At 51.3% G+C, this 14,312-nt stretch overlaps 1 protein-coding gene across 1 annotated transcript; it reads right to left on the bottom strand.

Moving 5' to 3' along the window:
• Positions 1-247: 247 nt before the first annotated feature.
• Positions 248-12,799, bottom strand: ERGIC3 (ERGIC and golgi 3). Its single transcript, XM_082643894.1, has 13 exons — positions 12,639-12,799; positions 12,432-12,502; positions 12,238-12,325; positions 11,902-12,021; positions 7,979-8,072; positions 6,969-7,134; positions 6,787-6,844; positions 2,690-2,721; positions 1,808-1,904; positions 1,667-1,731; positions 816-952; positions 682-737; positions 248-475 (listed from the first exon to the last, which is right to left on the bottom strand). The coding sequence occupies exons 1-13, from the start codon at positions 12,724-12,726 to the stop codon at positions 396-398; spliced, it is 1,152 nt and encodes a 383-aa protein (XP_082500020.1). The 5' UTR covers positions 12,727-12,799; the 3' UTR covers positions 248-395.
• Positions 12,800-14,312: the final 1,513 nt, after the last annotated feature.

Below are 14,312 nucleotides of genomic sequence, written 5' to 3' on the forward strand. Positions count from 1 at the left end.
GTCCATCTAAGCCCTGGGGCTGAACCCAAAAGGCCTGAAGGCCACGGTGGGAGGGACTGATGATGGAGCTGTGGAGTGAACATCAGTCTGGTTTGAATCAAGTCCTATTAAGCAGGGGACGTCCACGTGGGGCTCCCAGAGGCTCCTGGCTCTGATCAGTCAGTCCTGACTGCCTTCGATAAGTGGCTGTGATGAGGGTTGTTCCCACGCTCCAGCCAGACCCAAGAACCACACAGAGACCAGCGAGTACTATCACAATCGATAGATTTACCAACCTGGGGCTGCGACTGACTCTTTGCTGACGGGGTGTGCAGGGTGGATGGGGTAAGAGGCTGGGAAAATGACCACAAGGCCAAAGAAAAACAGAGACTTGTTGTGGGGGAAGGGACGGACAACTATGTTGTCTTCCCTAGATCAATTTTCTTCTGGATGGCTCGAGCCGAGTGGTAGATGAGAGAGTCGATGAGTCCGGCCACTGGGGAGAGAGACGAGGGCTGGCACTGGCCCAGGCGGGCTCTTGGCTTGACCTCCGGGCCTTGTCACCTGACTGGCCAGGCCAGCATCGCCCCCCTTGGCCCTTGAAGTGCCCCTCCTCCCTCAACCAAAACCTAGTCGGGGGAGTCAAGCTTTACACTCCCCACCACACCCTGAACCCCAGAGAGACACCCTCGAGCTTCTAACCTGTGAACATGCCCCCGATGATGGCGCACACGCCTGTCAGGAAGTGTGTGAAGGACCTGGCAGAGGGGCGGGGGAGGGTCAGCAGGCACCCCGCTCCCTGCCGGCCCAGGCCCCTCCCTCTCCCCCGCCCTCACCTGTGCTTCTCCGTCAGCTTCACCATCATGGGCGAGAGCTCGTACAGCACGAAGACTCCAGGAAGCCCCTGATCGCCCATCAGCCCATTGGCGACCTTCTCATGTCTGGTCACAGAGAACTGATTTGTCCTCAGCACCTGGGATGGGAGGGGAGCCTGGGCCAGGGCCGGGTCTATGACCTGGCTCCCAACCCTGCCGCCCCACCCCTGCTCCTACCCCTGGTGTTGCAGTGCCTTGACTGTGTGGGGGAGAAAACGAGGCCCCACGTTGGAAACAAACACTGCAAGGCCTGGGGACCACCTAGATGCCCTCTCCCAGCCTGACCATCCCAGCTTCCCCTCCAGTCACCAGCTCTTTACAGTTTCTCAATCCCAGCTACGTTTGGTGGACCCTCTCAATGGGGGTCCAGGGGTGAGAAGCAACTCTCCAAGGCTGTACCACAAGCTTCTGGAGAGGCTGGGCCTGACTTCCTCTCTGCTCAGTCCCTTGCATTCTACCAGTCTGCGGAGATGCTGCTCTACAGGCCACAGCAGAGACGGGAGGAAGGGGCACGGGAGGGTTGACCTTGCTAGCTCCCGGCTCAGGGCAGATAACGGGGGACAGTGAGGCAGACAGAGAGTGGACACGGGAGGAGTGGATGGAGGCACTTTGGGCAAGTAGGAAAAGCACTTTGAAATCTGACAGCCTGAGGCCTGAGCTCTGGCTGTGAGGGCAAATCACCTACCCTCTCTGAGCCTCAGCTTGTCACCCATCATATGGGGATAAGAGCAGGACTCCGCTTCCCAGCTTGAAGGAACTCAAGTGCCTGGTGCCAAGAGGGTGCCCGGATGTCTGAGCTCCCTCAGACTCACCTCCCCATCTACCTTCATGTACACCGTGGGCACCACCTTCACAAAGTACTGGAACATCATGGAGGCTGCAGGGAGAAGAGGGCACTGGGCGTGGGTGCAGGCAGGGCTTGGGTAGCTGGGGGCTACCTCCCGGGCTGGTACCTTGGGGTGCAGTGACGTTGGTGTGGTCCAGGGGGTTCACAATGCCCGGGTAGTCCTCCCCGAATGACAGGTGCTGGATGTAGTGGGTCATGTTGATCTGCAAGCAACACCAGCTCCTGGGTCTCGGAGCACTCGAGGCCCCGACAGGCCCCTCCCTCTCAAAGGCTCTTCAGACAGGAGCAGACAGGGGCACCTGGGTCTGGGGAGTGGGTGCGTGGAGATGGGCCAAGGGCTGGGCCCTGCCTAGGAGAACCTGCTTGAGACAGGCACCCCCACCCCACCTAGGAACTCCTTCCTCAGGGTCTGGGGGCTCCTGGGGCTCCAGAGTTTGAGGCTCTGGCTGCACCCACCCATTAGCCAAGCACAGACTGGACATGGGCCCTGTGTGGCAGGTGCTGGCTTTGCCTGGAGGCACCCCAGACCTCCCAGCTCTGGCTGCTGTCCTGCTCCCGTCTAGATCAAACTTAGCCACTAGAGGGATCTTTTAAAAAAGTGCAAATCTGATTATGTCATAACCTTGCTTAAGGTAAGCCAACAGCCTCCCAACTGCTTGGGAGAAAGTCCAGACCCCCTGGCCGGCCTGCCAACCCTCCAGCCTCATCCTCACCCAACCACATGGCCCTGTTGTTCCTTAGAAGTGCCCCAACCCTCCTGACCTCACCCCAAGGCTCCCTCTTCCCGGATGCTCTTGATCAAGCCCATCCCGTCTCCAGCCCACGCGGATCTCAGTTCAAAAGTCACCGCCAGTACCCTCGGACCGCACCCCCTGTCAGAACATGGTTTATTTTTCTATATCTGCTCCCCACCCCAGGATGTCTCTACAGAGAATGAAGGCAGCAGCATGCTTCCACCCGCCCTCCAAGGTTTCTACCTGGTACGTACATTGTCGAGGCCGAAGCTCTGCAGGTCGTGGACTAGGAGAGAAGGGAGAAGATGTCAGCAGGCGGAGCAGGCTCCCCACACCCTCGCCTGGGCCTCCTCACTCCTCCCTCTGGACTGTGACCCGCCTGGCTCGTCCTCTACCCCTCATTCACTCACCAGCCTGGCCCTGCTTGAGGGCAGCCAGAGGGCCTGCCGCAGGCCTGCGTGAGAGTCCATGCCCTCCACAGGCCCCACTTCCTCCCTCACATACACAGGGAGCCCTTCACGGGCATCACTCCAGGCCTTTGCTCCCACCAAGGCCCTGCCTGCATCTCAGGAAAGAAAACCCACTGACTCAGGTTTAACGAGAGCCAATGGCCAATCACTGAACCCCAGAGTGAGGTGGGACCTGAGCATGTGGTCCAAGCTCTTTCCCTGCCTCCTCTGCCCTCACCCTCAATCCACCAAAGGAAATCCCACAGGCAACCTGCACCCTCTGTTCCAGAACAAGCTCTTCCTGCCCTCTAACCCTGATCCCTCCCTGCTACAAGGAACCCCACCTAAAAGATACATCCCACTGCTTTTTATAGTCACCGGGCAGCCATCCCGCCCATCCACACCTCCGCCCATCCTGGGAGGGCAGGCTGCCCCAGAAATGGGGGCTTGGCCTCCCTGGGAGGGCAGGGCCACTTACTCTCCACAGCATGTACTGCAGCATGGGGGAGGGAGGAAGAGAGAAGGGAGGAAGAGAAAAAAGATTCAGAGCTTCACAACAAGAACTACGAGAATTACGGACCAAGATATGTGGTAGAAGGGAAGACTGGATATTCCTGCCTCAGCAGCAGGGTCTGGACTCAGCTAACAAGCCTCCTCCTGGTCCCCTCCCCAAAGGAGCCCTTCCCTGGCCAGAGAAGAGGGCAAGGGGGCTTGGGGGCAGAAGTATGGTGGCCTAGGAAGAACAAAAGACCCAGAGCCCTGAGTCACTTTCCTAGCTGTGTGACCTTGGGCAAATCACTTGTCCTCTCTGAGCCTTGGTGTTCCCCTCTGCACAGGGCTGTCCTGAGGACCAGGCAGGATCTAAGATGGGAAAATACTTGGTAAACTTTACAATCTTCCCCTTTTCTCCCCCAATCAACAGAATGTCAGAAACCAGCTCCCAGGCCTTCAATTCAGCCTCTGGCCTCGGGCAACTGTGGTTCTGTGTTTCGAACATCCTTCTAGGATATGGAGTGCCTTTTGCCCTGGGCTCCCTGACTATGACAACAGCCCAGACAGAGAAGCAGAGACGCACCACCTGCAGGCCCTGCGCCCACAGCTCCACGCTGATCGTCTTCCTAATCCCAGTGAGACCACCCTTCCCCGGCCCCCTCCAGATCCACCTGCCTCTCCAACACTCAGATCCTCTCCAACACTCAGCCTCATCCCCGACTGCCTTAAAGACGAGCAGGGCCATCTCCATCAGGCCTGTTACTCCTGCTGTCCTTCGTCACCGGGCAGCTCACACTGCCAGGTCATCTCTCATCCCCTGGTATGGGTACTTCCTCCTGTTGCCAAGTTGGGGCTTTCTACCCCTCTAAGGCACTACATTGTGTTCCTTTTCCTTCTCAAGGACTTCACTCCAGTAAATGTCTCTCTCATTTCCGGAGCATCGCTTCTGCTCTCTTCAGTAGGTAACTTCCGACAGTATATTAACACACTGCTACATCACACATCTTACAAAACCCCCCTTGACTCCACGTTACCCTCCAGCCACAGCCCACTCTCTCCCTTCCCTTTAGAACAAACCCCACAAGCTCTGCCTCTGCTCACTGGCTCCAACTCCTCTCCCATTCCCTCCTGAACCACTCCGTGGTGCTCCCTGGCACTCCACCCGAACGGCTCTGTTAAGGTCACAATGACCACTGCCACGTTATACACCCAATGGTCGCTGTACTTGATGTCCAGAAGCATCTGATATGTTTTTGGAAACACTTTCACCCCTTAGCTTTCAGGATGCCTGGTTCACACTCTCATTTCCTCAGTGTTTCTTAGCAGTCTCCTCTGCTGCTTCCTCCCGATGCCCTGTCCTCTAATGCTGGGGCCCGGCGCTTAGGCTCCTGAGCTCTCCTGTTCTCCATCTACCCTCACCTCCACCCAGAAGGTGATTCATTCAGTCCCATGGTTTTAATACACTGAGGACTCCAACATTTGTATCTCTAGGCCAGGCCTGTCCCCTAAACTCCAGACTTGAATGGCCAACTTCTTACTTGACATCTGAGGTGTCTAAAAGGACACCCACATCCCATTGGTCCGAACATGTTGAAAGTAGCTTTATGCCCCCCACTCCAACCATCTAAGCCTGTTCCTCTGAGTCATCCCCCGTCACTAAATGGTAACTTCATCCTTCTCGCTCCTCTAGTAGAAAACTTCGGAGTCATCTTGACTCCTCTTTCCCTCACCTTCGCATCCATCAGCAGCTCCACCTTCAAAATACCCGCAGTCACTTCTCACCACATCTACCACCACTCTGGCCCCGCCCCCATCACCTGGTGCCTGAACCCATCGCCATAACAGCCTCCTGATCGGCCTCTCTGCCTCTGTCCTCCTCCGCCACACCCCCCATCCGGGCCCCCCATCTTCTCCACAGAGCAGAGGGCTGCCTGTCTTTTCAAAGTTAAGTCAGATCACGTGCCTCTTCTTCAGAGCCCCACGACAGCCTTCCATCTCATGCAAAGCAGCAGCCCGAGTCCCTGCAGTGCCCTCCTGGGCCCCGTTACCTCCCGTGTCTTACTGCTAACCACGCAGCTCGGCTATCTGTGCTCCGGCCACCCTCATTTCCTCACTGTGCCCTGAGTTCACCAAGCACATTCCTGCCTTAGGGATTTGCATTTGCTATTCTCTCTGCTTGAAACACCTCACCCCCGTTATCCACATGGCCGGTCCCTTCACTTTCTTCAGGTCTTCACTCAAATGTCATCCATCAGAGTCTTCCCCTGACCACCCGATATGGAATGGTACTCACACACCGTCTCACCCAACCTCTCGGCCCCATCATCCTTATCCTGCCTTTTTTGGGTTTGAGTTACTTAATAGCATCTGATATACCATATATTTTACATACTTGTTTATTGTCTGTTTCTTTACTAGAATGTTCTGAGGGCAGGGACTTTGTTTTTTTTTCATTAAAAAATTTTTTTTTTGGCTACGTTGGGTCTTCGTTGCTGCGTGTGGGCTTTCTCTAGTTGTGGTGAGCGGGGGCTACTCTTCATTGCAATGCACAGGCTTCTCATTGCAGTGGCTTCTCCTGTTGCGCAGCACAGGCTCTAGGTGCAGGGGCTTCAGTAGTTGTGGCTCCCGGGCTCTAGAGCGCAGGCTCAGTATTTGTGGCGCGTGGGCTTAGTTGCTCCGCGGCATGTGGGACCTTCCTGGACCAGGGGTCGAACCCGTGTCGCTTGCATTGGCAGGTGGATTCTTAAGCACTGTGCCACCAGGGAAGTCCCAGGGACTTTGTTTTGATCACTGCTGTATCCTTAGCCCCTAGACTAGCACATGGCGCACAACAGGTGATTACTAAATATCTAGTGAATGTACGAATGAATAAATGAATGCGAATAAATCTCATTTCTTCATGCTTGTGAACAACCCTGTAAGGTAGGCACTATTTCAGGCCCATTTTATAGAAGAAGAAATTGAGTAGGGCTCAATACGTCCTAAATACGACACAGCGTGGGAGAGGCAGAACCTGGGTTCCAAACCAGCTCTGCTTCCCCCAAAGCCTCACACACAGGTCATCTGATACTGGGGGCTACCATTTAAATAAGTACCTACCACAAGCCAGGCTCTGTGCTATCATCTTTAACCTGCCCAAACAGCATAGGAGATGAGTACTATCATCCCCACTTTAAAAAGGAGGAAACTGAAGCTCAAAAAGTTAAGACAGCCTGTAAGGTCTAAAACTGAAATCTGAAGCCAGGCAGTCTGGCTCCTCGGCCTGTGCTCTTAACTGTTTACCAAACTGCTGCCCTGGGTTCAGGGTCTACTCTGGGCCAAAGACCAAAGAGCAGCAGGCAGCCGAAGGGGCACTCAAACTCGCCAGGTGTCCAGGGGCTAAAGCTCCCAGCTGATGTTGGGTCACTTACCGTGCACGTGGGACTGCTGGAAGCTCTTCCCGGGGGCAAAGTGGAAGTTTCCCGCCACCTGTAGGGGAGACACCCTCTCATTCTCCAGCCGTCTCCTCCCTTCCCTTTGTCCCCTGGATTCACAGTGGAGTGGGGCCCACCACAGCCCAGCTGGCCCTGTGCCGCCTCGGCTCCTCCTGTACCTTGTTGACTTCCAAGAAGCCGTACACCTGGCAGCCTTCATTCTTCTGCTCCTGCATCTTCTGGCTGAAGCCCTCTCGCCGGCACTGCTCAATAGTGTCTGGGTTCTTGAAGGCCCAGCCTCGACGGCGATATGCCTCCCGCACATCCTCACAGGAGTTACAGCACCTGTAGGAGGGGAGGTGCAGGGGGAGAATGTCAAAGAGGCAGAGAAACAGTGCCGGCACCTTGGGAAATAAAGCAGTTCTGCCCACTAATGAAGCCTCTGCCAGCTTCATCCCTGACCATCCAGTGTTCTCAAAGTATGTTTCCTCAGCGGCAGCAGGACTGTTAAAAATACATATTTGCATTTTCTTTGGGGTGATGAAAAGTTTTAGACCAGATTGTGGTGACGGCTGCACAGTGCTATGAATGTAGTTAATGCCACTGGATTGCACATATGAAAATGGTTAAAATGGTAAATTTTATGTCATATATATTTTACCTAAAAATTTTTTTTAGAAAATACATATTCTCAGGCCCTGCCCTAGACCTGGTGAATCAGCCTCTCACGGGTCAGGGCCTGAGAAACAAACCAGCAGTTACCATATATGGAAGGAAGCCTTAATTAATAACCTGGGCTGGGCCCTCCATCCCGCTGCTTTACATACATATTCCTTATGTGACTCTTATGAGAAAGGTGCCATTATGGTCCCCCTTCACAAGAGAGGGTTACGTAGCTTGGCCCAAGGAGGACCCATGGGTAGAACCCAGGCAGCTGGACTCCAGAGACTGCCTGTGAACCAGAGCAAGGACCACTTCAACCTCGTCCCCAGCTCTGCAGCCCCCAGGTAGGGCCTGGCCACAGAGCCTCAGTCGCCTGCACCAGGATCAGGGACCAAGGCATGCAGCCTGTCCCGTCCTGTCTAAATTCTTGGTCTAACCCACAGAGTCCAACAAAGGCTGAGGATGACTGACAAAAAGCACCTGATGGGGGCCCTGCTCCCCACCCCCCACCCCGACCCTGGCTCACTTGATGTCTTCCGTCTCGGCACCATAGCAGCTCTCACAGCGATTAGGGTCCAGGGAATCAGGGTCAAACACCTTCATCTCAACTTTCCCGAGCTCTAAGGGGAGGGCAGAGGCAGGGACATCAGCTGGGGGCAGGCACAGTGAACTCTATACCCCTAACCCTTGCATGGGCCCTTTGGGTTAATAAACATTATAACAGCTAATATTTACATCATGTATACTATGTGTCAGGCACTAAGCATTTCTACACATATATTACTTCTTTTGATAACGGTAATAGTAGTAAAACAATAACAGTGAATACTAAATATTAGCTGAGTACAGGTCGCTGTACTTTACATATATTGTCTCTTTTCAACCCCACGATGACGGTGAAGGTGGAGGTTATTATCCCCATAGTACTTGAGAAGATGCTGAGACTCAGAGATGAAAAGTGATTTCGCCCAATGCAACACAGTAAGTGGCAGATTTCAGCTCTAAATCCAAAGTGTAAGCCCTTAACCATGGTGCTTGTCCTCAGACTGCTCTCTCTGCACCTGGCTCCCTGCCTTTAACTACCTCAACATAACGGGCGATTTCAATATTCAATACCCTGACCTCCTGTCCTCCAATAATCTTTCTATTTTTGTCATCCAACCTCAGCCACGCATTTCCATACTCAGTTATTACCAGTTACCACAAACCTTCCAAAATTCAATTTCAAGTATCCCAATCTTCAATCTTATCCTCATTTTCCCACATCACTCTCTCTGGTACCCAGAATCTACCAATTCTTTGACACCACTGACGCTATCACCCCTTCACATCGTCACTTCCCTCCGTGTTTAAATTTTATGGTCCAAATGAGGAATGAACAGTCTCTTCAATAAATGGTGCCGGGAAAACTGGATATTCACATACAAAAGATTGAAATTATACCCGTTTTACACCACTCACAAAAATTAACTCAAAGTGGATTAAAGAGTTAAATGTAAGACTTGATACCATAAAACCCCTAGAAGAAAACATAGGGAAAGAACTCCTTGATATTGGTCTTGGCAATGGTTTTTTGGATGTGACACCGAAAGCACAGGCAACAAAAGTAAAAATAAGTGCAACTGCATCAAAGTAAATAGCTTCTGCACAGCAAAGAGACAATTAACAAAATGAAAAGACAACCTATGGAATGGGAGAACTATTTGCAAATGATATATCTGATAAGGGGTTAATATCTAAAACATGTAAGGAACTCATATAACTCAATAGCAAAAAAATCAATTTATTCAATTAAAGATGGGCAAAGGACTTGAATAGACATTTTTCAAAAGAAGACATATAGGTGGTCAACAGGAACATGAAAAGGCGCTTAACAACACTAATCATCAGAGAAATGCAAATGAAAACCACAAGATATCGCCTCACACCTGTTAGAATATCTATTATTAGAAAAAACAAAAACAAAAATGAAGTAAGTATTGATGAGAAAGTGGAGAAAAGGGAACCCTGGTGCACTGTTGGTGGGAGCGTAAATTGGTACAGCCACTATGGAAAACAATATGGAAGTTCCTCAAAAAATTAAAAATAGAACTACCATTTGTTCCAGCACTCCCACTTCTGGGTATATATACAAACAAAAAAAAAAAGAAAAGAAAAGAAATCAGTATCTTGAAGAGATATCTGTAGTCCCATGTTTATTGCACCATTATTCACAACAACCAAGACATGAAAACAACCTAGGTGTCCCTCAGCAGATGAACAGATAAGGAAAATGTGGTTTGTTTGTGTGTGTGTGTGTGTGTGTGTGTATGGTGTGTATATATATATATGGTGTGTATATATATAATGAATATTACATATATCATATATATTAGAATATTTTATATATATCATATACATATATTGGAATATTATTCAGCCATTAAAAAGAAGGAAATCCTACCATTTGCAACAACATGGATAAAACTTGTGGCCATTATATTAAGGGAAATAAGTCAGATAGAGAAAGACAAATACTGTATGATCTCATTTATATGTAGAATCTAAAAAAAACAAATTCATAGAAACAGAGAGTAGACAGGTGGCTGGCAGGGGCTGGGGGGTAGGGGAAATGGGGAAATGTTGGTCAAAGGGTATAGACTTTCACTTATAAGATGAATAAGTTCTAGGGATCTAATGTACAGCATGGTGACTACAGTTAACAATATTGTACTGTATACTTGAAAGTTGCTGAGAGTACATCTTAAATGTTCTCACCACATACACAAAAAAGGTAACTCTGAGGTAATGGATGTGTTAGCGAACCCTATTGTGGTAATCACCTTACAACAAATATGTATGTTAAATCATCATGTTGTATACCTTAAACTTACACGATGGTATATTTCAATTATATCTCTACAAGGCTGGAAAATAAATTCTCTGGTCCACTGCTGCAATTATTCTCTTGCACATAATCACAAGTCATTTGTTCCTCTCTCCCTTCGTCGTACAAGTCTAGCAAAACTCAAATCCTAGTTGAGTTCAACTCCCTGTGCCTACTTCTTGCCTGTGCCTCCCTTAAGACTGCCTGGCAATCCAACTTCCTTTCAATAATCAGTTCACTATCCCATTCCCCACGATGACTAATTTCTATTTTTTCCCTTTTCCTTGGGCTTCCAAAATCCCTTCCCCTTTCTCCACTCTTAGCTAATGACTTTGCTTTCAATTTCCACTAAAAAAAGAGAAGCGACAGGACCTCACTTAATCTCAACACCAAACCTACCAACCCGCACGCACTCTCTTCCAGCCTCCACCCCACTTCTCCACTCTGTCTCACAGCAAGACTCCTGGAAGGGTCATCTATACTTGATGTCTCCACTTCCTTTTCTACTCCTTGGTTAGATTTTCATCCCCAACAGTATCAAAACTAATCCTTTCAGTCTCCAGTGACCTCCGTGTTGCCAACTGCAATGGTCAGAACAGCCCCACCAAGTCACTCCTGAATTCCTGACCCATAGAAACTGAAAAAAAAAAAAATGTTTGTTGTGTTAAGTCACTAACTTTTGGGGTTACTTGTTACACAGTCCTGGATATATATTCCCCCACCTCTCCCACCTACCCACACAAATCCTCTTCCTCCTTTCTGATTGTCAAGTCATTCATTTCCTCAGACCAAAGCCTTGGAATCAACCTTGACCCCACACAAAATCCTACAGACAATTCTGTTGGTTTTACTGGTGTTCAACATATATTTGTTGAACAAATAAATGATAAAGCTCACCAATAGAGGAATCCCTAAGGTGTGAAAAATCATACATTTCAGGAAGGTTTTGTTATGGAGGGAGACTGACTTAATGGAGGCATTGGGAGGACACCCAGAGAGAAGAAAGGAAGCTAAAAGTGAACAGACACTCTGTACTAGGCATTGTACACATATTACTTCATTTGGTCCTACAGTTCCACGTGGTGGGTACACCACTTAATAGCTGAGGTCACAGACGGCAAGAGACGAAGCTACATCCGAACGCAGGCAATCTAACTCAAGAACAGACTCAATCTTAAGCCATCCTTCATTCCAAGATGAAAGAGCATTCAGGGCTGAAGTCAGTCTATGGGACAGGGAAGCAACACCCAGAGAAGCGTGGGTCCACCTAGAGAAGTTCTGCCAAGGCAACAGCACATAGGACCCATCCTCAAACTTCTGTTACTCAGACCACAACAGGCAGGGATTGGGGACCTCTGAGAATGACAGCCCTGAATAGTACTCTTCTCAATACTAGGCTAGAAAACTGGATTTCAGCCCACTCTGATTCTTAATGGCTGGGAGACCCTAGGCAAGCCACTTGACTTCTCTGGGTCCTAGATATTTCATTTGTCACTGGGCCGGTCACAGCCCACTTGCCAGAAGGTAGTGCTTGGGCTTGTCCAGCTCTGGGATTTGAGATCTGGTCTCTTCCCCCCAGTTACCATGACGTTCCGCCTCTGAGCTCACGGGAAAGCCATCCTTATCTAGCCGTTTTTTGAACAGGTTGTGTTCCACATCCAGCTGCTGCTCCCCAGCCACATCCATGGCATCAATGCTCAGATCTGGAAGCAGGAAATCAGGGTAAGGTACTGGGAACCTAAGGGCAAGGGAATCTGGGTTTTGGAGGGTAATGGGGATGCTGGGCTTGTCTTGGGGCAGCAGTGGATTAGGGGAAGGAGGTTGTCCTGAAGTCCAGAACATAAGGCTGGAGGTGTGAACCTGGAAGCCGACCTGAGAACCCTGGGACTTGCAACTCCCACCCATGGTGAGGTACTCACAGGCACACGGCATGTGTGGAAAAAGCACATTGATATTGATCTTCAGTTTGTCTCCCCGTGACTTGTCCACGTAGAGTTCAGGATGCACCTGGGGCAGGACGACCTCAGTAAGATTTGGCCCCAAGCCTCTTTTTCCCCATTCCCATCCCTCTAGAACGCCAAGCCCCACCCACGTACTAGGCCCCGCCCCTTACCTCAGTGGTGAGGTAATACTGCAGCTCGGACAGGAACAGTAGCAGCATGAGAAGGCCACTGACAATGGTCACTGCGGGCAGGGAGCGAGGGTCAGGAGGGCCTCTGTTCCTCTTCCTCAGCCCCTGGCAGGCCGGGCAGGTTCCAGGCGCCCCAGCCAACCTCTAGGACACCCCACTCCCCGCCACCCCGACCCCGCCACGGCCTACCCGTGGCGCCCCCGCAGGTCTTGACCCGGAAGTCCTCCAGAGTCTTGGGGTAGGCATCGAACTGCTTCAGCTTCCCCAGCGCCTCCATGGGCACCAGCCGGAAAGAGGACGCCAACCTGCCCTCCCGCCTGCCCGCCCCTGCAGCCTCCCGCTTCCGGCCGAGCTTGAGCCACGCCCCCTCTCTGCACGCAGGCGCAGCAATGCGTACGCTTGGCCCCACCCTTCGCCCGTGTTCTCTCTCAGGCCGCCCCGCCCACCCGTGCTGTTGGCACTACTGTCTAGCGGCTAAGGAGGGCTCCAGCGGTAAGGGAGCGAGGGAAGGCGGGATGGGGGGTAGGTCTTCTGCGGAACAGGGTCCCCGGAGGAGGACTCCGCCGGGTAGACACAGTAATAGCAGCATTCGCTTGCCTTGCGTCAGGAACTGCGCCTCGAGTTTCACATGAGACTCTTGGAACAACTTGGAAGCTCCTAGAACAGTGGTTTTCAGTCTCCCCGAGCAGCAGCCCCATTATCACCTGGAATTGGTTAGAAATGCAAGTTATCGTACCCCGACACAAACCTGATGAATCAGAAACTCTAGGAATGGCTCCCAGGTGATTCCCTGCAGTTACAGCTTGAGAATCACCTCTGTAAAGTAGGTGTGACTTTTTTTTTTTTTTTTTTTTTGGCAGTACGCGGGCCTGTCACTGTTGTGGCCTCTCCCATTGCGGAGCACAGGCTCCGGACGCGCAGGCTCAGCAGCCATGGCTCACGGGCCCAGCCGCTCCACGGCATGTGGGATCTTTCCGGACCGGGGCACGAACCCATGTCCCCTGCATCGGCAGGCGGACTCTCAACCACTGCGCCACCAGGGAAGCCCAGGTGTGACTTTTATATCCATTTTCTGAAGGAGAAACTGTGGCCTGGAGAAGCTAAGTAACTTGCCCTAGATCACAGGAATTAATGGCAGGGCCTGATTCCAACCCATTTCTTCTGGACCTCAAAGTACTCTGGGAGCCAGGGCCTCTGGGGTTGATTTTACCGAAACAGCCTGAGCACGGCTAGTGGAGGTGCGCGGCTCAAATCATTTCAGTGGCATTAGACCAGAACTTTGATAAGAGGTGGTACAGGGGACTGTGGACAGAGTCCACAGAAGAAAATGACTGACACGTTGGGTCAGGGAAGGCTTCCAGGAAAAGGAGAAGGGACACAAGCTGGGTGCATTCTGGCAATCCGACTCAGGAGAAGCTGAGTCCCTGCTTCTGCCCGCAGGCTGCAGTTTGCTAGGAAGGGGAGAAGGAAAGGACTAATACGTATTAACTGAAAACTGACAACATGCCAACTGCTGTCCATTCTACATCAGAACGACCCTGGGAAGTCGGTGCTATTTTAAATCCCGTTTTATAGATGAGGAAGCCAAGAGCTGGATTGACTTTGCCCAAAGTTGCAGGGGTAGTTAATGGGGCAAAGGTGGGGTTCAAGGCCTGGTTTTTCTGCCTCCAGAGCCTGGGTCTTTTCCACGCATTAGCTACCACCACCAAGTGCAGGAGAAGTCTATTCTCAGTTGGATGCCCAGGGACAATGTTGACAGAAATTGTCCTCTCCTCTCTGCCGTATGTCTCTGTCGATTCTGTGCCTATTCATGTTTAACTTCCAAGCCCTCCTTCCTCAGTGGGGCGCCATGCTAAGTGACTC

Source organism: Mesoplodon mirus (genome assembly GCF_964341445.2).
Source record: "Mesoplodon mirus genome assembly, chromosome: 15".
Taxonomy (NCBI): Eukaryota; Metazoa; Chordata; class Mammalia; order Artiodactyla; family Ziphiidae; genus Mesoplodon; species Mesoplodon mirus.

What these genes read in the sequence shown, in the direction of transcription:
- ERGIC3 (XM_082643894.1), bottom strand. Translation starts at nt 12,726, where the DNA reads ATGGAGGCGCTGGGGAAGCTGAAGCAGTTCGATGCCTACCCCAAGACT. An exon ending in CTCAGAGGCGGAACGTCATG is followed by an intron (nt 8,073 to 11,901) that starts GTAACTGGGGGG and finishes CCCTCCCCTTAG; the next exon opens with AGCTCGGGAAAGTTGAGATG. An exon ending in ACATGAAGGTAGATGGGGAG is followed by an intron (nt 953 to 1,666) that starts GTGAGTCTGAGG and finishes CTCCCATCCCAG; the next exon opens with GTGCTGAGGACAAATCAGTT.